Below are 26,711 nucleotides of genomic sequence, written 5' to 3'. Positions count from 1 at the left end.
TCGATGGAGTCATGACTAAAATCTATACCAGACACAAAGCTGTTGCTTTGCTAATTTTAGATCACACACAATTGCTAATTTTAGGTCACACATAAGTTGTCTTGTAAATTTTAAGCCACTGGCTATGTATTGAAGAAGAATTCACGGTAGCCACCAAGTGTCCGCACGCCTGAAAATGGCAACAGATCTCCCTTTATATGCACTCAATGAGTCATGCAAGAGAGACCCCACCCACACATTGCATGTATTATTCTGGTTTCCTGCATGGGGTAGTTAATGTGCGTGTAATTTCACATTGGTTTCCTGAACGTTATAGAGCTAGGAGACAGTGGCCCGCTCATAGCCCATATATTAATTCAAGTAATTTTTTATGAATTTTATTTTTGAAGCATAAAGTATTCGAATAGAAGCCTGCAAATACAACGGAACTCAAAGCTGTTATCACTTAGCAGCATAATATTTCGGTCGCATTTTAAAATGTTCCTCATTCCTTGTTGCTCTCACAAATAATTATGTGAATATGCAATTGCAACTTATAAAACCATGAAAACACATGTCTGCGAAGTTATCGTCAAGCGATGATTTGCGGGTTTTTTATTTTTTACAACGATATTTCCGATGGCGGTGTGTTTAAACTGCGAATATTTTAAACCGCTTTATTTTCGACCACGATGTTTAGAACTTGCAACGTTTTCTCCTTACTTTCGTTTTCCCAAAATGTTTTGTCCGAGCACGTTTTTGCTTTGCGTTGTGTCCTTCGCGACGTTTTCTTCAGCGATGTTTTTCGCGGACACTATTAAATTGTTGTGACAAATGCAAAGATTCCTTTCAAAAGGTTCTGAAAGAAACACATCGACCACATTCTGCATTAAATTCACTTTCCATGCTCAAACAGTTTAATTATGCGTTCATTTTGCAATATTTCGATGATAAATAAATACGTAATAAATATAACAAAGCATTTGACATTTCGTGCACCACCTCATATATTTTGCAATAAAATACGCTGAACCATTGAATTCGACCGTATTTTTGCAGTAATTTTCCAATAGAATATTTGCGATAATGTACAGGTGAATTTTAAGATCATATTTGTACCAGTTGCTTTCGAGAACATGTTGTCAGTTCCTTACTTACGTATTTCACATAGTATGGACGTTTATTTCATTTAAAGCTGAAAGCGATTGTTTACTTGCAAAGAAATGGACTTTACGAATAGTGTTCATCTGTATCTTCACAATTGTGAATGAGACCATTAATTTAAACCATTTAAACTTCCCTTACAAAAAAGATTTTTAATTTCTTTCTTTTGTTATCTTGCATACCTGGAAGTTTAAGGCTGAGCTAAACATATATGTTGATTCCTTTCGAACCTGATATTTGAAATTTATCCAATGAATCCATTTAAAATTTCAATTTCGAACTTTGAGAGAGAAAGGAAAATCAATTGATCCTTTAATAAAATTCTGTTATTACTTAATTTTGAACAGAAAGTTTAGTATTCAAATCAAGCTGGAAACAATAGCAAAAGAAACTGTTTTTAGATTTTTACAATACATTCTGTAGTACTATGGTTATTTCCAATATTTTAAATTCTCAGAGATATTGAGATGTAAACCATGCCATGAGTTAAGTGTTTTTTAACCTCACTATATTTAATTTCGTGTGATTGAATTTTACTTTTATCCGTGTTTTACTGCTACAGATTTTAATACTGCTTTTTAAATCATGCATTAAAGAATCACGAAAAGAATACAAAAAATGCGGGTTCTATAAAGTTATCGGGGGTTTTATTATAATCCTTATACAAATGTAAGTTTCATTATATTCTGAAGTTTTGAAAAGGGTTTTATGCTTAGTTGTTTACTTGTTTATGTTGCTTAACTTTACTGCAAATAAAGTTTTTTGTGTACTGTTAATTAATAATCCAATAAACGCTTTGTCACTTCAGAAGCAGTTCTAATAAAAGTGAAGTCAGTTTTAACTTGCTTTAATTTAAATGTTAGATGTGACTGAGAAATAAACTGAAAGCATTACGTGAATAGCTTCGATGTTTGTACAGAAGGCAATTTAATTTTGTATCGAATACAAAGTCAAACTGAACACGTAAACGAATTAGTTCAGGATACGCATCGTTGCAAGTAATCGAAAGTTTACTTTGACAGGTTTATTTTTATAATTTCTGTCATTCTGCAGAAACTGCTACTTAAATCTAAATGTTTAAATGATCACAAAATCAGTGTAATTAATTTTTTAGAGTACAAAGTTAATGAACTTTACTAATCAAGATATGTTTCTTAAATAGAAAGGAAACTTTTGTACACGGCTTTGATTACTTTAAAAAAAGGTTTAAGGATACAAAGCGTTTAGGAAAGATAGCCTGAGTGTTATTTCCTAACTGGTGTTGATTTCTAGTTCCTGTTTCAAAAATGAGTTATTAACGTATTCTTATTAAAACAATCTTCCAGACTGCTGAAAGCATTTTTGGGGAAACAGTTAATCACCTGAGTTATATCAGCAAAGTGATTATGAGCAAAATTATATGAGTACAGTATCAGGAAACAGGTTATTATCTAAGGTTTTGCAAAGAGGTGAAGCCTAATGAAGTATCAAAAATTTCATACATGTTGCTGACTTTGTAGGCATTGCATATTTCATCATCAAAACTGAACACTAAACCATGAGCCGAAAACGTTTAAGGTCAGAACAAATTTTAAGATTGTGGAGGGACCAGGTGAAATCGATTACAGATGTTTAAAAATAATTTTGACATAGAAATAAAGTAACAGAACTAGTTGAGCTATGATATCTATGGTGTATATGCTATCGACAGAGAAGTTTAAAAATAGAATATTGCTCCTTACTTTACTAGATATTTAAATAAAAGAACAAAGAAAATTAAAAAGGAGAAAAGAAAGAGGTCATGCAGTATGCAAAATTTCCAAAATAAAATCGAAGTTACATGAATTTTATCTCTTTCTCCGATGAAATGAAAAGACAAGAAATGGCTATTTTTAAGGTTATATAAAACTGAATAATTATAAATATTCTATAAAGGTTTTGAAACGTATATAACATTATACTTATATACTACGACAGCAATTCGTAAAATAAACCTATCAAAATAAACTTCGAATTAGATCAAAAAATGTATTCTCTGAAATAATTCCTTGATGTATAATATTTTACACTCAAAAACCTACATCAGAAGCTGCTGTTATAAATATTTCTGTATGTTTTCCCGAAAATTACATTAATAACGAACACAAATAAAGAAAACTCTTCATGATGAACTTTTACAACATGTAAATTTCATTCGCGAAGTTTTACAAAAATAATATGAATATCATCAGGAAGTATATTTCCGTGGAAAGTTTTCTAAGAAGAATACGTGTTTTTAATGTCAAATACAATTAATATGTGAACAAAGTTATAAATTTTTCCATGAAGCTATTTCTTTTCCTTTGTTAAATTAAATAAAAGGAGACAATTTCTTTTAACATATAATATCTAATTTTAATAGCCTGTATAGCTCTGTAGACTTCATTCAAGATTATTTAATTGCTCAGAAAATGTGTTTTGGAAGACAATCTTTGTTGTTCGCCTTTCTTTCCATTCCAGTGGAAGCTGGCTGTGTAATTTTTTTGTCACTATGTGTAACCTGAATATAAACCTATTAACCTTAAGAAAGTCTCATAGCAATAATGTCCTTCCGCTATCAGAAAACTCTCAGTTGATATGCCGTGAGTCTGCTGTAAGCAGTGCTCATATTTTTGTGCATAAAATCAGATGGAAAATTATTTACCTTGTATGTTTATCATAAAGTGATTTAATACAATGAAGAAAGATGATCAAAAAAGTATAACAAAGAAAATATTTTTTACACTGCTGGCCATAAAATTTGATGCTCCCGGAAGAAAATCAAAACGTAAATTTGCATGAAAACTACTACTTGTTGGGCTATGCAAATGACTGACATTCCAGCGCTTATGCGCAAAGCAGGTATTTAATAACGCCATTTACATTGTGTATAAATATGAGTATTGTACAGCAGATTTCTCATTAAGAAATCGCAGTTGAATATTGGCTGTTTGATCATATTATATATACTTCGTGTAAGAAGAAAAAACCCTATCACTACGTGTAGGAATTCAACTGCAGCTTGATCGCGATCCATCCTCACTACGATTTACCATTTCGCAACATTGATACCCGTACTGGTAGGCACCCCATGACTCAGACGAACGCGGGATCGATGGGTTCAGGAGAGCCGTAGAGTACATCATACGAGACCACTAATGCTGATGAAGCCAGATATGTTGTCATTGCCTTGCAGGATCGTACAGCCACATGTCATACTCTAAGCCAGGAATTTGGCTCGTCTGCAGAACGACATGGGTCCGAACAGACAGTGCGACGATATTTCAAACACCACGGACTATCTGCACAGCCACAATTATTGCAAATTCCTTAAAGGCTTTAGAAGAGGCAGGCGCACCTGCAGTAGGATTACGCGGTGTTGGGAAAGAAGACCCTGGACGCAGGAATGTTACTCTTGTCAGACGAATCCCGATTCTGCGTACAACAGCGTGGTGGACGTGTCTATGTGTAGAGAGGCACCCAGGAAGACGAACTTTACCAGCTTGCATTAGCCATCATTATAGGCGCCCAACACCTGGCGTGGTGGCTTGAGGTGCCATTGGATACACACTCCGGTTACCTGTTATTCGCCTTTTGTACCGGTAATGTGGACAGCCTCCGTTACATTTCTTTTATGTTAAGGTCCGTGATTGTGTCCGAGGCCTAAGAGGCACAATCGCATGTTGTCCATGCTGTTCTAACCTTCCTCAATAGAAAAGTGTTCGACTGTCCTGACTCGTTATATTGATCTGTAACTCGATGAGAACGTCCAGTCATGGAAACCAGATGATGAGATTACCACGCCACAAGAGTGGCTGGCGATTGTGGCTGACTTGACAGCGCCAGCCACGTGATTACCATTGATTTATGAACTCTGACATATAACTGAACCCTAATGTAATGTGATACCCCTAGCTGTCATCTAAACTCAAATCTACTCGACGCCATTCGGATTTCAGCAGTAGTAACTGTCAGAGGTTGCAGCTTTGTGTACTGAATGCTGCACGTTATGTTTAAGAAACCACCCGCATATTTAATCATGTGTTCGTCCTGTTAGATGGTAAATGTGCAGTAAATAAGAATGTGCTTATTCCAACTCGTTAGAATTCCAACACGTGCTGGTAGAAGTATTTCCTTCTTACACGAGGCATAATACGACCTTTCGTAGGCAACCAAAGTTCAGATGCGACTTTACTTTTAAATGAGAAATCCGCTGTACAGTATTCACATTTTATATACACAGTGTATATATATTACTAATACCTGCTTTGAGCTTATGCACTGGAAAGCTAATCATTTGCATATCCCATCGTGCAATATCTTTAATCAAATTTGCTATTTACTTTCCTTCGTGGACTATCAGTTTGCATTTTCTTGGGAAACATGAATAACAAAATTATGAAACATGAATAAAATTAAATGTATTTTATAATGTAGTATCTTGATTTATTCGGGTCTTAATGTTCATCTTCATTATTTAATTCGCAATGCTTATAAAACCCATCCCTCCAAGAAAGCACAACTTTCTTTTTGTGAACAATTTTTCATGTCATTTCTTAAGTAGATTTTGTTTTGGGATAAAAATAAAACAAGTCACCCTTTTTCCAAGAAATTACGTATCTTCTGAATTAACATCTAATTCTCTAATTTTTTTCTTCATAATTTCTTTTCCATTTAAGTATTTATCGTAGCATTAAGAGAGCTTTTAGATCTCGCCTCATAAATCTATGTCACTGTGGATTAATAGTCATACAGCCTCGTTTTCGCTTCTGAATCTGTAGTTGGCATTTTCTTTTGCCATTTGCAAATCTCAAGTTTGTGGGATGTTGAGTCTCAACTGTCCGCTCGAAATAGTCAGTACTTACAAGAAGATCGACCACAGCGCGATTGGTCAAGGATATTTTCCCGGTATTCCTTGAACGATCTCGGCCATTTTCGTATTTTATTGTCACTCATTGACATTATCACCATACACGTCACATGCTTGCAGATGAATATCCTCAAATTTCAACTTTCTTGCAGTTAAGAACCGGATGAGTGACCATGTTTCATGGTGGGCAGAGTGTTCGACATCCTTAAGCATTTAAAATTAGACTGGAAAGCGTAAGACTGACGCCGTTAATTCAAATCGAATCTGAGTCTGTGCAAAGAATACCGGAGGAGTTCAACCGCACTCATTCTTCTACACGAGTGAAATTTCAAACAGTATTAACAAACAAACCTTAATTAAAAATAGCCTACGTATTTCCTGGAAGAACTATTATTTTAATACATTGAATAGACTATTAATTAATTAATTAAATTATTAATTATCTCTTAACTAATTATTGAATTATTAATAAATCCAGTTATTATATTGTTTGGTAAATTTTAATATTATTTTAATTTACGCACATTTCTTAGAAGCACATTTTAATTACATCTTAGATTTAATTACATCATTTTAATTACATCATTACATCTTAGAAGCACATTTTAATTACGCACATTTCAATGCTATTTAGAATATTATACATTTGTTTGAAGCAATGTTATTTAGAAAAGAGTATTTTCGTATAAATATCGGTAAAGATATAACGTTTCACTGTAGTTGATAAAATTTATTCATCATAAATAAAGACTTATTAGCTAAAAAAGTACTGAGAAAACAATAATAGCATAGTCCTTCAGAATTAGAAAATGGTTTTAACGCCGCTGTTGGCTGTAAGGCTGATTAAATCAACCAATCAGTACTAAAACGGTTAACTTTTAACTTAGCTAAAAACCAGAAAAGAATAAACTTCTCTTTAAATTACAAAATTAATGAATAAATGCTTTCTAACTGTGAACAATATACTTTTATTTTAAGGAAAAAAGAAAAGAGAGAAAAACCCATTTATTTTTTTAATATGTTTTCTTCTTAATAAAATCCTAGAAACATACGTAAGCTGGCAGATTCAAAACTTTCCGGCTTCACATATAGAACAATAGCTTGGTAATAAATTCATTTTGGAAACATCTAAAAGCAACTCTAAACGAGTAAATTTGAAAGTTTTCTTAGAAAAAGTGTTCTTTTTCACTGTTTATTAAATGAAGTAATAAGCTAGTTTGTTTTCAAATGTTAAAATCTTGGTAGCGCTCTGTAATTAAATTTGTCCCTAAAGAAGGTTCTAATCCCAAAGAAGTAAAGTGTGGGTCATGCTTATTCTGATTTGTTCCCTTCCTGTTTATCAATAAAAGAATAAGTAAAACAATTTCGTACTGCTCGTATTCAGAGAAAAGATTGAAAGTCAACAAGGTAGCAGTAAGATTGGACCTATTTAAAACACGTGTTTTGCACATTTTACATAAACATCTTCGTATGAGCGAAGTCTCTAGAAGACAGGTGCCCTACTTCTTTTAGCATTTCAGAAACAGCACCATGTCAGTACAATTCAAAAATAGCAGTGTAGGCTTAACCAGCCCACTCACAGTCCAAGTTTAGCTCCAAGTAATTATTATCTATTCTAAATCAAAATCTGATCTTCGCAGAAAGATATTTAATGATGTAGAAGGAGATAATTGCGTCAAAAGAGCATTTATGGAACATTTTGAGGACAAATTTCGGATTACATTTTCAGAAGTATAGAGTTACTCATTAAAATATGTGAAAAATATAACGACGTACAAGGAGGCCTTCCTGAAAAATAAACTATTTTAGAAGAGTCTATGTTACTTTTAGAATTCTATCAGGTTGAAAATGGTTGGGTGTATTTAAGTAGCTTGTTGAATTTCCTTCACATTTCATTTCTATTTATACAAATTACCCCAAATCCAATCATACTGGCATAATACTTCATTTTTCTCAAGAAAAGAACTCCATTCCAAATACACTTATTTGAATTCGATCACTTTCAAAACAGTGCTAGAATATTTCACGTAACCAGATTGTTGATTACTACAACCAACTCGGATGTTTGAAAGGTATGAATAACTGGATTGTATTTCTACTGTACTACATATATATTTATTCTAATAAAATGAAGGACTATGTTTTTCGTTCATTATATTTATTTTAATAAAGATTATAAAAGTAAAAAATATTAAAAAAATAACAAATATATTTTTCTATAAAAAAATCAATATAAATCAAATTTTTACCTAAATAGCAAAATTGGCAATGACTTTCTTCCTGTTTTCCAAGATTTTTAAATAAGCACAATGCCACAATAGAATTAATTTTTGCTTTGAGTCTTAATATACTTTACTTGAGTCTTAATTTATTTTCTTTATTTAATTTTTGCATTCAAAACAAACAAAGACATGACTTTTTATTTAAAAATAAGATAAAGAGCATAGTACGTTTCTTTATAATTTAAGTTAAGATAAGGCATTATTATATTTTATTGGAGTAAAGTAAGAATATAATAAAAGTAACAGTACAATGTTGTTTACAATTCCATTAAACGTTTTTTTTTAAATTCATAATAAATAAATTAAGCAATAGATATCGTACATTATTGCATATTTTTTTACATATTTCGCAAAAGCTAAATATGTTCACCTTCCTTGATATGGCCTCCATTTTTGTTTTCCCGGGAATATTTTCTTCGAAAAATTGGAAAACTGCCTAATTCGACAGTTGAATGGAAACTACTATGATCTCATTAGTTATACGACTCACTACTACAAAACAACTATCGAGATCACATGTGAGTGTATCTTAGTCAAAATTTGCCTGAATGACAGGAACCATTTGGATGTCCACCATGGCCTTCGGAATTAAACCTCTGATATTTTTTGGATGGTGTCAAATATACTGTCTTTGTGCTTGTACTTCCGCTTATCTCCAGTATCATTGCAAACGTATCAGGGATACTGTGATATATTAAAAATGCGCATCGGGCGTAACAGTTTATCGTACGGATGAGTGCTATATCATCAAAGATGGATGCATTCAGCATTTTTGAGTTTTCTCTAATTCAACTTAATAAAATTTGGAATCGTTTAAAAATATTTGTTTTGAATTTTTTATCACATTTTACGGAATTATGAATGATTATGTAATACATGCTGTTAAATTTTAATTCATACAATTTTTAATATATTTTGCTAAAATGCGATAAAAAATTACAAGTACACAAGCATATTAAAAACAAGCTTATTTGTGCTTCCTCTGAAAGGAAAATTCAAACAGTTTAACAATACTGTTCAGGATAATTTAAAACGTTTAATAACCGTTTTGGATAATTTAAAATCCACATGATTAAAGTTCTTCTAATTTAAAAGGAATATATTGGGATGATATGTGTACAATATAAAAAAAATTGCACATCAGCCAGAAATCTGCATTTCCAGAAAGTCTAATTATTTAGTAATTCAACGTGAGCAAATTCATGGCAAGTTTTTAGTTCAAACTAAGTTGACTAAGTGTAAAAATCTGGAGTTCCCATTTCCGTATTATATCATGATATCAACATTATTTAAAGGAATAATTTGAGTTATAATATAGAAATTACTGATATAAGAATTAATGTTATCAATCTGTTAAATTTCTATTTCATAATTTTGATTTAAATTTGGAAACTATTAGCAGCCTTATGATTTTATTTTTTATCACGTACGACTAAAATTACTATGCCAGATATTTTTTAAACATTTTAGTAGATTTTACAGAAACTTTGCTATTTAAGCTTCGAACTTTATTCAGTTTTGTCTATTCTTAAAAAAAAAAAAAAAAAAAAAACCGCTTTTAATTGGATAACTGTCAATGATTTGTGAGAATTCAAAGTTTCTCAGGGACTTCGAATCACTTTGTTTTTGTTTTAATTAAGTTCTTAGTGTGAAGATTACATTGCAATTTGTTTGCATATATCTATGTCCCTTTCATTGACATTTAATTTATTTTCAGATAATGATTTAGTATTTAAACTTCCTTCGAAATACTTCTTTTTGATTGATATTTGTAAATATTATTGCATTTTATTTAATATCTTGACTGCCATGTTCATCAGCGATGACTCACAGCGGCCTTACTTTTCGGAGCCGTGTGAATCGAATGTGATTCACAGGTTTTGTAATGTTTGAATCTCTGTGAGTCATTTTTTCATAAACACACAGATTAATATGGCTAAGATGATTTCTATTTATCTATGTATTAAATATTCATAAAACTATATTCAGAATAGGTAAAGTTATTTTAGGAGAAATGGGACAAGGAAAGACTAGAATTAAAAACATGGTCCGATAGAGTATTTTATCCCATGTTGCTATGGCAGCCAACGTGTTACATTAATGTAAAAAACTCCCTCTGGAGAAAAATTTACTAATACTAAAGGCTGCTAACCTAAATTCAAATCCAGTACAATTACGTGTTCTTGAAACATATTGAAGGTTTAAAAAGTTCTTGTTTTGGTACCAAAATCATTTTTCAAAAATAGTTTTCATATTATATATATATATATATATTTAAGGAACAACAAACTACAGAAACCGAAAACATCGAATGAACAAAAACCGAGGAAAGAGGATGAAGAGCTGGAACGCCAGAAATGAAAATTATGATGGAGAAAATGCAAAATGTGAAATATACTAAAACTAAAATTTAACAAGTGGAAAAACATGCAGAGAAAATAAAATGAAATAAATTTCTGGCGAAATGGTAATGAAAAAATTGGCAAGAGAAGAAAACAAAGAGAAGCAACAGTCATCACATTTTGCAGTCTGAGAGAAATGAGAGTGCTAATAAATAAATTCGTTTCTCTTTAATATTTCTTTCTTTCGTATTGAGAAGAATGGATTCATGCAAATTCTTATTAATTTGTGTTTTGTAGATCTTAACATTCGACCTAAAAATTTAAATAATGCAATTTCCTGTGCATTTTAGTAACATACTATAGTTAGATGTAATTTTAGTGCAATTGATTACCAATTACATTACGATAGCAAAATAATAAATATTTACTTTATAGTGAATGAGTAACTAAAACCGTGTTTTAATAAGGCCTTTTTATGTATATACAGTTTAGCTTATAGAATGCGAAAGGTAAATCGCTGCCTCTGAATCTCATTAAATTATATTTTATAATCTGGCGTAGGATTACCCTCAATTCACTTAAATTTTCATTTAATTTAGAATTATTCATGATCTCTTAAAATCAATGTCTTGTTAGCGAAGAATGATTAAATTTTTTTATTTAAATACTTATCATTTTTAACAGTAGGAAAATAATTTAAAAAAAATTAACGATATCTGGAAAAAGTCCAAATTTCGCAAGCTGCATTATTTTAAAAATAATATTCATTTCGAAGACTACTACCGGAGCACCTCAACATTAGGGCTTTCACCGTTTCTGTATATATTTACATTTTATGATAATTAATCGGACCATTAAATAAGGATTTGGAAAGAGGCTTGGACCAAATAAAATTATATCTAATTCTTTTGCCATTGCAAATTAGCATGTGTAAAATATTTTTAAATTCCTCTGTACGGAAAAAGTTATCGAAGATTAAATTTAATCTTTGATCTAATATAAACATCGTAACAAATAATGAAATGAAATCAAACTGAGTGATGAAAAATTTGTTATCCAGTCTAAATAAAAAATTCTTTTAAGAAGAAATATAGTAAGTACACTAGTGTTAGAAAGTATTTATTTAATTAAACTACAGTTTAAGTTATGATATGAGACATATTCTGTCTCAGATGAGGTTTAAAAGCTGTCCCTGTTTTTAACGCATAAAATCACTTATAGTAGACTATTAATATAATTAATTCAACGTAGTGCAGTAACTATGAAAGAACATTATTCTAAAAAAATATAGAAACTTTGTTATCAGAACAGGTATAATTATAAGTATAAACGAAATGAAAGGTGAAACCTAATGTGTTTAATTGTGTTAAAGAACCCTTCCCGTAGGCTTCATGTAGCATGACAAGCGTCACAGTAGCCAATTTGCTTAGTTTTACACAAAAATGTATGGCGCATCACTGCTCGGGACACCACTGCATTCTCAAAAAAAAAAAAAAAAAAAAAAAAAAAAAAAAAAAAAAAAAACCTAACGCCGCTTTCAAACGCGTGTCTACTTTACGAGAGATCTGTACACTGCAAAGGTTCAAGTGTAACTGACTTCCACCAAATTCTGCCCCCAGCTGATAGTCGCTACCACGCATACTTTCTTCCACCCGTACCACCCTCAAACACTTTCCCTTTGACTTTCTGCTTGGCATGAATATTTCTATCTCATTACTTCCTGGACAGACCTTGTACATCTAGACTAGAAGAGAAACACGCTAATGTGACAATCAAAATCGTAAAAACAACCTTGTAAGCGTAAGTATATAGAAACACTCAATCGATTTCGAGGGCAGCTAAAGGTCCCTCCTCATCAGGAGAAAGAAATACCTAGAAAGAAGAAAATAAAGGGAGAAGGAGTCTCAGAAACACGTGGTTCTTATCAGCACTGCACGTGGTTATAACCTGATTTTTGATCAGAGTTACACTGGCCGCCTACTTTTACTGAGCCAGGCTATCTGATCAAACATGTAACACAAAGGACAAGAAAAATTAGCGAAGTTAAAAATAGGGAGCGAGGGGCAAATGCACCTTCACGCTCAAAATCTGAACTTCGAATAATGGAAAGCAACCACTGAACGGATTTTTATACCCTCTGGTAGTACCAAACGCGAGAGGTAAAGTCATCTATCGGCAAAAATAACTGAATTAAGATAATAGAATTTTAAAGGCATTAGGAAGGACTGGATTGGACTTCAAATCATAAACTAAACCTGCTAAATCTTTGTGAATATGAAAAGCCTCAAGAAAATCCAATTCACCTATGGAAGAAGCCATTGAGTGTTTCTATATACTTACACTAAATACAAGGTTGTTTTTACGATTTTGCTTGTACATGTACTTGTGTACACCCACCAAAAGCTTATTTATAGTTTAGGTGTACTGTTTATGAAATTAGTTACATCATATCGAACTCAGGTGTTTGTAGGTTTTAAATTTAGATTGTTATTTTAATCGGAATCTTAGATAAAGGCAAACCGCCTGTAAATTCCTATTAGCGAGCTCGTTATACTTTCCTTTTTTTAACTCCCCTTTTCCTTTACTCCTCTGAAAACCTACCAGGAGTACTCATAAAGTTCTGTGTTATTTTGACATTTGTTGTTGTGCTTTGTGTAAAGAGTTACATTGTAGAGATATTAGGATATTTTTGGAAGCAAGAGAAGTGAAAAATAAACAACGCCTTCGCCTCGAATCGAACCACGAACTTCTGGAATAAGCGCCCCGCTTGCTGACCACTACACTACGAAGGCATGCTAAGAAGGCGGGTGAAATACCTTATAATATAATATCAAAGATATAACTCTGTTCTTAAGTATTTGTTAGATTGTCGTTAGATGATGAAGTTACGAATTTTTCCTCCGCAGAATTTATAAATTGTCAGTTTAGAAAACAAATGAAACAACTACTAGCTAGGCTAACACAAAAATATCTTAGCTTCGCTACGATTCTCATGCGCAGTTACTTTTGCTTGATATTTTATATACAACACTTGCTAAATACAACACTTGCTAAATACAATTTTCCACGTGTAATAATATAATGTAACAGAGCATAATAAACGCTTTGGTAGCATAATGTATCGAACCCTAAACTGAAAAGGCTCCATTACAGATTTCTCACAAAAATCATTTATGATAACTTCAGTTACTCATGAAATTATCCCAAGAAAAAAGCAAAAAGAAAACAGATGTGACGGGAAAAATTAATTATTGATCATTTTGAAAGTATAAAAAATAAATGTGATTGTTTAATTTCTTACTTGTTTCAGATTCATAAAAAATCAGAAGCTATAGAAGTTTAATTATTTATAAATCATTTTCCTTGGAGCAAAGACATAACTAATTAAGGAAAAAAATGCAACACAAGGAAGGAGAACATTGACTTACCAGTCGAATGATAGGACAAATCTCCAAAGAAAATCAATTCACTCGTTGAGCAAATCTCCGAGCGATTAAAACCCAAATGTTGAAACAAAACTTTAAAATTTCTTTTTAAAAATTATTATTTTTTCCTTTCGAAAAGCATCACTTAAATTAAAACTTTTGACGTTAATTGCATGCCATCGATTCCTTTGATAATATAAATTAAATTATGGTTTCTCTGTGGCAGCAATGAATTATTGATGAAGAAAGAAGTTAAAATCTCATTAATTAGTTCTCCTCATGAATCCAAATATATAATTTTGATTGAAGGAATGCCTTTTGGTCTTAAGTTTATTTTTAAAATTCCGGTGTTTCTTTTTGATGTAATTAACTCGGGAAGGGATTTGTTTTCGAAAGTCTCTGTGGAAGTAATCGCATTAGATATGCATTGAAATTGCATTAATTCTCTTAATTTTTCTAAATTGTATTTTATGTTTATTTTTATAATTCCATTACGACTTCGAGTGATTCATATGTAAGAGCGACGTGGTGTTAGCTGATGTAACTTATGATCCCAAAACTTCTGCTTGAGTAGTATGAAAAGTAAATTGATAGAAATTAGTTCTTTATTTCTTTGAAATGTTTTCCATTTGTTACGTCATTAGGCAGCAAGCAATGATGTTTTCCTGCACTAATTAGTAATATGATTAAAGCGTTTTCTTCGTTTGTTGTTTTGTAATTAAGCAATGAAATGTGTGCTCGTTACATAGCAAGGCAGTACAAAGACAACGATTGCACACAAGGAACGATAAAATAAGCAATTATATTTATGAAAATTAAGCCTTTAATCTTAAATTAGCTGCATGTAGTCACACCTATGTCACACACAATAAGAGTTATCATTATATTCTAGCAAAGAAGATCATAAACCATGACGAAATTTTTCCTTTCTACCCACAGGAGCTGCATTTTCGACCACAGAAACAGATTAGGTTATTTGGATTGGATTGTTTGGGTTTACGTAAGAACTATTTATTTAAGATGAAGGATATCGCCATACAATACAGGACTATTGTATGGAGGGATTTAAGGGAATTTGTTTTGTATCCACTATACACATTGTAAAAAATCCCAGTAAACGTTCATACAACCGGTCAGTTCTCTGGGATTTGCACTCGGTCTAACTACCAGGATTCAGCAATGTTGTTTACATCAGAAAGAACAGAAAATTATCCCGAACATTTTCGACATGCTCTAATCGATGAAATAAAGAATTGTTTATATTATATTTACAGCTAAAACACGAAAACATTATGGTGAATAGTACTACAAAAATTAAAAGATTTTTAAAAAATTGCACATAATGTATTTACAACTTTTAATCACTGAAAGAGGAAACAATTATTCCGAGTGTTTTTGAAAATAATCCAGCCAATAACAGAAATATATAGAGTAAAAGCATACACCAAAGTTTAAAAAAAGTTATTTAAAATGCTGATCTTACGCTGTTCATCACAGGTAAAGTGTTAAATAGCTAAATGCTGGTAAGTCATCCCAAGAATCGAATACAAATGGGGTGACTGCATTGACATTTTTGCGATCTTTCCCATATGTAAAGTAAATAATAGCAAGTTTGTGTTGAAATTACTTTGCGAAAGCATTCTTCCTTTTAGACAAATACCTTGGCTGGTACAGTGGTTAGCGTTGGGGGCCCCTGTCGTATCAATGGGCTCGGTAAGAATTATTACCGACTCGGTAAGAGTGATTCCCGGCTAAGCCTTATATGCTTGTAAATGTATAGTAACTTTGCTACTTGAAGCACGTAATACACTGCAAGCCAAAACTCCTCTTGAATAGTTCTGGTGGTGTAGGAGAGCCTGGACACGTTCATCACGGTGTCAAAATTGGCACGCAACATAGAAAAGTCGTACTATTCATCTATAAGACGCCCATGGCTCATGCAATGACATGCTGTCATACTCTCCTCCCTACGAGAGAATTCGTGGATTTGTTTTGATGTTACTACCAGACAAGTTACAGCAATACAAAAATATCCCTGGCGTGCTTTATTCATAATTAATTAAATAAATACTCAATCCAAAGTAACTATGGATTTTGATCCGACAAATTGCATAAAATGTATACTCAGTATGCACTATCATATTCTTCTTCATTCGATTACAAGTTGTACTTACAATTTATAACCAATAATATCAGTAACTGTATTTTTATTTGCAGGACCTGATCCATATCTGATATACGCCAACCGTGCGGATATCCGCATCGTGTCTTTGAATGCCCCTGATCCCCCATCCAAACTCCTCAGCGGCCTTCAGAATGCCATAGCGGTGGATTTCCATTACGAGACTGGACGCATTTTCTGGTCGGATATTACGACGGATGTAATCCGCTCCGCGTACTTCAATGGTACAGGCGTCTCTGATGTAGTTACATACGGTCTCACTAGCCCAGCGGGACTGGCTGTTCACTGGCCTTTGGAAAAAATACTATGGACAGACTCCGGAACTTCCAGAATAGAAGTTGCCGGATTTGATGGATCGATGAGACGTGCTCTGATATGGAAGAATCTGGAGAAGCCAAGAGCTATCGTCGTGAATCCTGAAGAAGGGTAAAATAAACGTTTTATTTAAAAACGCGTTACCTCAGTCAATATTCTGCGAATTTTATGGAAAATAATTCCAGACGAAATTATTTTCTATTTTTAAAGATCATTTAGCTTTTTTAAATCTCCATCAAATAGACAAAAAGATAATCGTAATAGCAGATTAAAGGGAAAGACAAGCACGTGGTTTTTCTAACTTTTAGAGTAAATCCCGTATATAACCGTATTATAATTACTGATTGCTCCAATATAACCAAATTTACAGTGGTACTACAAAACTGTTGTCTTTCTTCATACTATAGATCTGCTACTAAATTATGCTTCGTAGTATGACTAACTAAACACACACGCAAATGTCAATATCAACAAAAACCTAATTTTTCCTCTTTTAGAGGATTGCACCTAAAGCTAAAATATGCAGCTCAACAAAAGATGATTGATCACCAACAAAATTATCAGTTAGGTGCTCTGTTTCGGAGAATTGCAATTAAAAATATTTCTTTCAAACAAAATACTTGATATTCTCGTCAAGTAATCATAATAAAGTCACTTACCAACCTCGAACGACATACGGAATATGTTGTAGCCTCCGCCAAACACGGACTGGCACTGCTACCGAGCAACATTGCGGGCTTTCGCTCCATTGTAGGCTTTTCAAGGTCATTTTCTTCCTTTCGACCTGCTTTGTAACTATAGTTAAGGCAGCTATGAATTTCGTTGAGTCTTCTAATTTACTCAAATCTCCTAATGTCTTTTGTATGGTAGGGTAAATATTAGGTGGCCCCCTCACTTCTACGTAACATAACATATATTGACAATTATTACGATTATAACTAAGAGGATGGTCATCACGATATTGAAGTGCTTAAAGTAATATAGTAATAGGCATGGGCTTTAGTTAACCTAACTAGCATTTTCCAAATACCTCTAATTTGTATAATCTTTTGATTTCGAATATATGTGATGAAAATCAGAAAGAATATAGAGCAGTGCTTAATTTTAGCTTAACTCTTAACAGAACCTACAAAAAATTGTCATAAGGCATTTTACTATAAAAAATAACATCAGGAAGACTTTATTTCATCTCAATTGCATAGTATGTGTGAGATGTATCTATCCTACATAGTAAGTATTAAATATGCTTTCCTAGCTTCCAAAAAGGATGTTAGATATGACGATTCAAGTTTTTGTTCGTTTGCTGGCGCACTGTTCTCTCAAGACTATTCATTTCGTTGGTAATTCATTCATTCATTTCGTTGGTGTTCTAAATCCTCTATTGTCCTAAAGAATGTTACCCAATATCTTAGAATGGGTATCGTAGTATATGAAATTGACCACTGACTACAAAACAAAGGAAACATTAATTCATGCTTTCATGAACGGGTGGAAACATAGAATTATAGTATGATAAGCTGTGCCCAAGAAGTGGGGATATTTTCAGAATTTGTTGTAAAGGTTATTAAACTCGTATAGACAATCGGTGCTTGAGATACAATAAATTGTTACTAGCTTTATTGTTTCTAAAATTAATAGAAAAAAGCATCAGTTTGATATGAATCAACTTATGCTATACATTTTAAAACTAAAGCATCAAATAATTTTTAATTGATGAATACGTGGCATACAAAACACTTTTGCTTTGTTCGAAATGAACAAAATAAAAGTGTTAAGCCCACACAAAACCATTTTTTGTATCGCAGTGTATTTAATACTTTGCGCCGTTTTAACATCACTAGTGGAATATATAAATAATATGCAATATATTCGCATAAGCACCAATACGTGGCCACGGGAGGCGAACTTGTTTCTTATGATTTTACGTCTTTCTGCAGTTCTTTTGATTATTGACCCAAAAAGTTACCAAAATGGCGGTTAAAAAGCGAGGTATAAGATGGCGAAAAAATTTTGTGAAAGAAATTAAATAGGACTTTATTTTGAGGACATATTAGCATTGATTGTAAAGTTTGAAACATTTGAGAAAAACTATATTTTTTGTTAAAAATTAAAAGACGGTTATCAGGACTACTAATTATTCTTATTGCCTTTGCGAACATAACTGGACATAACTTTGAGTAGAACAAGGAGTTTACTTGAAACTATGTTCGTGCAAGTTATTTTTTAGAAGATAAGACACAAATGGGAAGGGTTTAACACTTTATTCTTCACAGTTTACAGCTGTTCCCTTATTTCGGTATTCAAAGACCAGTAGTTAAGGTCTGAAATGTAAAAATAAGAACTACAAACTAACTAACTTAAATAAGAAATAAACTCAAATACTTTAAAAAGACTAGTATCGCGAAGATTGGCCTTTTAAACTTTGCGTATGTAATAAGTAGAATGCGGGAACTACAATACGTCTGCAAGTGTCAAAGAGAACTAAGTTCTGGCAGACAATAACTGACTGAAAAGCGCACGCGAGGTAAGCTAGCGAGAAGTCTCTGTCTTTAGCTCCTTCTTTTGGCTAAAAGCGATATCTAAATACTTAACAGTTTGTAAGTTCAATTTGCATAACCAAATAACTGCATTTATTCTGGTCGGAAGTGGAAAATAAAAGAGGACAGTAAAGTTTTAAAATAAAATAAATGTTAGTAAAACTTAAAATCCTTGCACGTTACCTAAAAATAGCAGTTGATAGTAAAATTTAATAACCGGATTTGAAATTAACACAAAACAAATATAATTTACAGTGTTCAAAGTCTAGGTCGGGACCATGGTTAACGCTTCGGTAACGTAAAGTAACGTATCCAACACAACGTAAAGTATCGTATCCGACATTAACATAACTTGCGAAATAAAAAAAAAGCGTTATACAGATGTTAGTAACTTTAAAAATGGTATATATTTTTAACATATTTTTTTATATAAATGACGCTAAACATATGTTAACGACGCTTTGGCGTCGCCTCTACATTCTCCATATTCAAGAGATTTTTATTTACCTTGTAAGTTTCTAACTAGTGTATTTCTCAGTTACTGTAGAAAGTGACGAATCTTAAGAGCTAGATAGTGAATAAGCGCTTAAGTTCGTGTAACAAGAAACGACAAGATGGAAGGTGGATGATGATGGACGAACAAGACTAATGCATAATTGATTCTTGTTAAATTCTGTCTCTGAATACATATGTCGTAAACAACCATTAGCCCAAAAGTGGCTATAGGCCTCAAAATGGGATTTTGCGTTGGTTCGCTATAAACGGCGTATCAGTTTTCAAATTATTATCACGAAGTATTATTAGTTATTTTCAAAGAAATTAAATAATGAAGAATCTGCATGTTTCTATGTATGTTCCTCACAATGTGGAAAAATGACGGTATCTAGAGCTTTCAGATTTTGACTAGCGTAATCCTCCATCCGAATAATTGCACCTGGAGTTTCGAGTTTTCAATTTCGAATTTCTTTCATAACATTTTATTTTCTATTTTGTAAAACGTTTAATGAATATTAGATTAACAAACTCAATGGTTTGAAACTGTTGGAACTGTCGCAACACTGTTGGAAATAAAACATTTTTATCTCCAGCGCACGAAACGTTTTAGCATTCTGAAAAATATAAAATATTTATCTTGCAGGATTCCTCACTGTGTAATTCTAAGTTACTGTTGGAAGTGAAGAATCTGAAGAACTTATAAGCGAATAATCGCTTGAGTTCGTGTGACAGGAAACAACAAGATAGAAGGTTCAAATAACCCTTTATTATTCCAATAAGATTTAACAAAACTCCGTCTGGGAGTATACAATAAAAGCGGACACTTGGGCTTGAACTTAAGAGACTAAGAAATAAACTAAAACTAAGATTAACTAAAGAGATATAGCCGAAGCTATCAAGATTATAATCGAGTTGGCCCCTTAACATTATTTGACTACGAAGCTTATTGAGGGCCTGAGTACGGCCGAGCGTAATAGCAGCTTTGAGAGAGAGAGAGTAGCCAAAAGGTAGATGCGCGCAAATCAGAAACTCTGATTCTCTCTAACTCAGCAAGTAGACTTCGCGGTTTAAATACCGCTCCTCCTCATTAAGTACTGAGAGTGATTCCAAAACTACGTTCTAGCCGGAAGTAGTAAGTTAAGAATTTGACAGAAAAGGAACTTTAACTTAAAATTTAACTGCTAATGAAATTAACATAATCCTTACTACCTCTATCATGAAATTTTAAACAATGTTTTCAAGTCTAAGCTTACCATAAAATTAGAAACAAGAACAAAACTATATATATGTATATATATGTATACTCATACATATATATGTATACTTATATATATGTACTTATTATAATTATTTATGGCTTTCTTCAAAAATCAGACACTAAATACTCTTGCATTAGCTATCACGCTAATGATATCTTTTAGCAAAGCATCGATTTCGAAATTAGTACTAACTTGCTTGAGTCTCTACTACTGTATGACCATGTCATCAGCCCGTTCCCTTGAGTGCGAACCCGGGTCGAACTGCTAGTATTCAGTGCTCTTAACCACTCAGACAGTGATAGGAATCGTAGGTGTGGTCATACACTTGAACTGATGAACAATTTAATTGCATTTTTAATCTCAATCTTATGTGTAAATAAAGATTTGTAATAAAATCAGTAGAAATTATTTAAAGTATTTTCTTCCGTTAAAGCCCCTCCCCTCCACTCCCAATGAGAACAGAAAATCCCGGTTTTAATTTACATGCCACAAGCTAAACTGAAATCATATAAACCAAATATTCGGTAATAAAATGTATTTTATTTAAATAACTTTTAATAACTATTGTTTAAATAACTAATAAGTAAAAAAAACAATTATTATATTATTTCAAGAAGTACTTTGCATAACTGCATCAGTGATATTTAATGCACTGAATATTTATTAGAGTTGGTGGCACTTGGTGGTATAACAGATTTTCCTCAGGGCTTCCTGCTTCATAAATAATGCCCCGATCATAAATAAAAAGCAGGATTCTTTATTTTTCCCAAAGAAAGACGTGAAATAATTACCCATTTGAATCCTGCACCTGCTCCAACTAAAATATGCTTACAATTTCACATGAATATAGAATATATTCATGTAAAATTGTAAATATAGCATTGCAACGCGAATCGAAGAATGAGAAATTGTGATTTGCGTGCCATATTAACTAAAAGAACGGATTCAAGTTTCACATGAATATAGAATATATTCATGTGAAGTTGCAATATAGAATAAAGAATATTCTATTCTGAATTTTACAGGACTTTATACTGGACTGATTGGGGCAGTCATCCTAGAATCGAAAAGGCCATGTTGGACGGCAGCGAGAGGAGAGCCATAGTGGACACGTCTCTATTTTGGCCAAATGGACTCACCATTGATTATCCAGCTCAAAAGCTATACTGGGCGGACGCCAAGCATCACGTGATCGAGACGTCAGCCCTCGATGGCAGTGGTCGCAGACGGGTTATTGAGAGAGGTAAATTATTTGCTAAATTTGAATATTCTGCCGGTATAGCATTGCAACGCGAATCGAAGAATGAGAAATTGTGATTTGCGTGCCATATTAACTAAAAGAACGGATTCAAGTCTTAGATACCTTACAGTTGGATATTAACAATTAACAGTTGGATATGTTTGGCTAATTTGATTCTATATACATATATATATATATATATATATATTATCAGATTGTAAATGTATTACAAAATTTATTCAAATTTATGCTTGGAAAAATATTTTTGCAAGCCTAACAGATTTGTTTTTTGGGAAAAGGGGCTCATTAAAGAAAAGAGAGATTTATGAAAATCGCTGTCAAAATCAACAAATTTTGATAATAAAATCTGCTCATCTGATTTTTGGCTTTAAATCACATGTTACATAAACAGTTTTGACAAGCGGCTGCTGCATTATCACCTTTTCAGGCGAATGAACCATCGATTTCACCATCCCATCCCATCCCAGTTGTCGCACAGCATACAAAGCGGCCTCTCAATTAATTAGGTTTATTCGAGGATGATTTTCTAAGGAAACTAGCTCATATTTAGATTTCACAAAGGAGAATCTATAAACAGTGTTTTTCAGCACATTCATGTTCCAGGTTTCGAATCCAGAACGAAATAATTAAGACAAAGCACAATAGGAGCTATCTGCACAATTGAAGTTTGTTAATGCTAATTACCTTAACATGCTACTTTAAGCAATACGTAAAAAGCAATTGCAAGATACCTGCTTAAATCAAGGATTGAATTCGAGGAGAGCTTTGTACCTTCCACACAAGGTAAGTTGTAAACTTGGCCCTTTTTACTTCCTTGTACGAAATAAAAGGGAAGTATTGTAATCTCGAAAGTTTTCAGGCATCGTATTTCAACGAAAATATCCATTTTCATCGATATCGAATGCAATTCAACGATATTTTTGCGTGACATTTGTACGTAAGGACAAAATAAAGGGCTCGATTTCTTTATCTTATATGTTTGTAAATTGAGCATTTTTTGCTTTAAAAATGATTTAACTGTGTTATTCTTATCTTCAGGTTAAGGGTTTATGCCTTTATTAAATCTGCATGCAATATTTGTAGAATTAACAACAATTTAAATGTTGTTTAATTGCGGCTAAGCCAAATTTTATTGCCAAGGCGGCCATGTTTGTTTACATTTGAAACTTGGCAAAATAGTAGATTTGTTGCCAATCTAGAGAAACTAAGCTTCGCAACAACAAAGAGAACGCCTTCTTTTATTATTCCGAATTAAATCCTGCTTAATCCGTTCTGGAATTATTCACGGAAATAAGTATTTAAGATTTACTTCATAATTTTCAGAACAGACATTTTGAGTTTTTATGCATTTTTGCCTTGCCGGGAAGTGAGAACTGAATTAATTGAATGAGAAATACTGAATCATCTGTGAAAAACTGTTTCTTTTTTGCTGTGTTTGCTTAATTTCTTTTATAGATCGTTTTAGGTTTATTATAATATTTGAATAGAACATGTGGCAACGAGTAGATAATTCTTCTGATGATATAAATTTTGTGCATTCTGAGTTATAAAATGAGTGAAATGTAACGCTGTTAATGGAACTTAGCGGCAGAGTGTCGCTATGGTAAACAAATATAGTGAATTTTAAAAAGAGTGCATTTTTTCTATTGTGGTTTATGCGCTGTCGACGAAGAAGATTTAATTCAATCCAATAAGCTTATATGAAATGCAAGAAAAATGTGTATAATTTAAAATTCCGCACAAGGAATTCATGTGGTGTACACATCAGACTTTTTTTCAGATTGTATCTGGGTTGAGATACCTGTGCTTAGGTCATGTTTAATCAAAAACATTTTTTAGTTAATTGTGTATTCAAAATAGGATTGAGGCATGTTATTAGCAGTATTACTTATCGATAAGCAGTTCAACGCAGAATTACGTAAACCTGGAGAAAACATTGAAATGAACTCTCAATCTACGAATTCATTTTCCCCATCGCTTAGATAACTCACTCCGAAGAAAGTTTTATTTTATTCATGTATTCATCAATTTTTCATTCTTATTCTTAGATTTACCACTTAATCCATTTTCCTCTTTATATTCTTTATTCATTGTTTTCTATTTTCTACCGAAATTTCCTGTTCTTTACATTTCCGTAACCTTTATTTCATTTATTAATACCATTTTTATTAAAACAGTTATTAGCAAAAGAAGCTTTATTCATTTCCTTGGAGGAAACCTATTCTGAATAAAAATATGTCGTAGCTAATATTTAGCTGAAACATTTTATGAGAGTTTATCTATTAATATTTCATTTTCATTCATGTACTTCTCGCACTCTGAAATGCTGATATATAATTCGTTGCATGATTTGATTTTAATTCATTTGCTACAAGCATATATATTTATTCATTTCAAAATTTGCCCTTAATTAAAGTGCACATTATTTGCTGCTGAGAAAATAAACCTAAAATCGTAAATATGTATGGACCGCATATTTCCTTTACATAACTAAAAGGATAATATCGCTGAAAACTGGTAATTCCACCTGGATTCAAATACCGGCAAACAAGTTGACTGCTTGAGAATGTTCATGGTTTTATCTTTGGGTAATGTAAATGCTTTCTATAACGGCAACGGAATTAATAATTTATTTAAAACTATTTCATCAATCTGTAATATTTTATCAAGTACTTCTGAATAAATAAATTAATTAAAATAATAACAATGCCTGCTTTTTTCGTCACGAAAGAACGTAACAATTACACGTAAGCGGGTTACAAATAAAATATTTTGCTTCACATAAATAAGTAATAACTGGTACGTAAATAACAACTCACAAAATGTTTTAAGCCTCTGATAATATTTTCCTGATTATATTTTGTAATTAAACTTACACGGAACTGCACTTATTGAACTTTCTTTCATCCCATGAATTTCTATTTTCACACATAAAAAGGTACTTAACTAAACTTCAGTAGAATAAGCAAGAGTTAAAAGTTACAGATTTATTACAAGTTCCTCCTGCACTACAATTAAAATTTAGCAGCATAAGCCAACCCTACTCTCTAGGCTTCAGAAACTGAGTTGTAATGTAGATGCCCCATATAAGGTGAGTGAGTGAGTGCACCGCTATGATGGCTTCCGACCACGGACGTGAACCAAACGGAATTATATACCATCACGGCGGGGAAGACTCCAAAGTAACAAGGTTGAATATTACATATTAATAACAGTTTTCACAGTTTGATAACTGCAGGCACTAAGCATTATTCTGGTTATCTGCTTTAAGTTCTGAACATTTGAAACATAATATTATTCACGGTTGTTTCTGCTTAGGCAGTGTCATGAGATTTTCTCCATTTTATCAAGGGCTACTCTGTTTTTGAGTGTGTTAGACGACCACATTGCCCAGGCACAGTCCGCTGGTTTCTTCAAGTGCCAGGTTCTTGTACGTACACAATGGAAGTAATAATGGTCCGCATTTTCAGAAAGGAGTATCCCTAAGTCTGAATCTGCTCAGGTATACTGGAAATGGTCCGTGACCTGTCAAGAACTGTGTTAGGCTACGTCAGTGGATCTTTATTTCCATGTTAACTTTTGGCAGTAAGCGAAATGTCCTTCGTCCTACCTCTGCCTCTGTTCATCTACTTTGCCATTTTGTAGCAGACTTGTCAAAGTTGTTTGCGTAATATGAGACCAAGGAAGTTTAGTTGGTCTTTCTAATATATCCGTGCATTTGGCTGCTTGCTTGGCCAGTAGGTCAGCGGCTTCATTGCCTTGAATCCCTGTGTGAGCGAGAACCTATTTTAAAGTGGGTCTTTGCGAAATAGGCATTGTCAAAAGCTGTTTCTGAATTCGGTATACCAAAGGACTCCGGCTGTTTTGATTTGCGAAAGCCGCCAGACTTGATGCGGAATCACTGAGTATAGAGAATTTCTCCTGTTGACATGTATTCGCATATCTAATTGCGTCACTGATAGCTAGAAGCTCTGCTTGGTATACTGAGTTGTTCAAGCCTAGTTTCCTTTTCCACTCGAATGTTACAACTCCATTTTCCAGTCTACAGAAGACGCTGCCGGTGCCGTTCTTAGTTTTGGAGCCATCTTGTGAAAACGTTATTACTGTTCCTCTGAATTGGTTGGTCGCTTATGCTGATACCGTCGTAGAGATTAAAAGCTGCTGGATGAAAGTTATTGCAGTTGTTTTGCTCCTCGTAGTCTTAATGGTGAGTATTTTCTCCCTTCTTTCCGTATGCCTTCGTGGTGTAACTGGAAGACATTCGACTCACATTAGGAAGATCCAGAATTCGAACCCCGGCGAGTTCATTGCACATTTTTCACGTTTCCAGCATCAACATTCCATAGAAAACGACTATAGACTAGAAAATAGTTATTCTACAAACAACAACCTCGTGCTTTAAGAGATACAAAATTCATTCTCCATGCCTACAAGTCAGCTGGGTACGCGGTTGCTTGTCTCAGATTAAAGAGCTAACTAAGGGGTTGCTCGGGCACTGTTTTTAAACCACAAATTCATTTCCATTTAAATTCACCTAATTTGCATTTTAATGAACGTTGATGTCATAAAACAGAAGGAACAGAAAAGAGCTAACATGAAAATA

General features: G+C 32.9%; 1 protein-coding gene across 1 annotated transcript in view; it reads left to right on the top strand.

The window, feature by feature from the left end:
* Lrp4 (LDL receptor related protein 4) overlaps window positions 1-26,711 on the top strand; it is a 1,066,574-nt gene that overhangs the window by 794,440 nt on the left and 245,423 nt on the right. Inside the window, exons 12-13 of the mRNA XM_085821440.1 lie at window positions 16,277-16,667; window positions 21,873-22,090. Coding sequence (XP_085677566.1) covers window positions 16,277-16,667; window positions 21,873-22,090 — 609 coding nt within the window. The remainder of the gene's footprint in view (window positions 1-16,276; window positions 16,668-21,872; window positions 22,091-26,711) is intronic.

Source organism: Stegodyphus dumicola, chromosome 7, assembly GCF_044657685.1.
Source record: "Stegodyphus dumicola isolate Sdum_Otavi_A_Nest chromosome 7, ASM4465768v1".
NCBI lineage: Eukaryota > Metazoa > Arthropoda > Arachnida > Araneae > Eresidae > Stegodyphus > Stegodyphus dumicola.
Note: the sequence above shows the minus strand (reverse complement) of the source record. Positions and strands in the feature narration are given on the sequence as shown.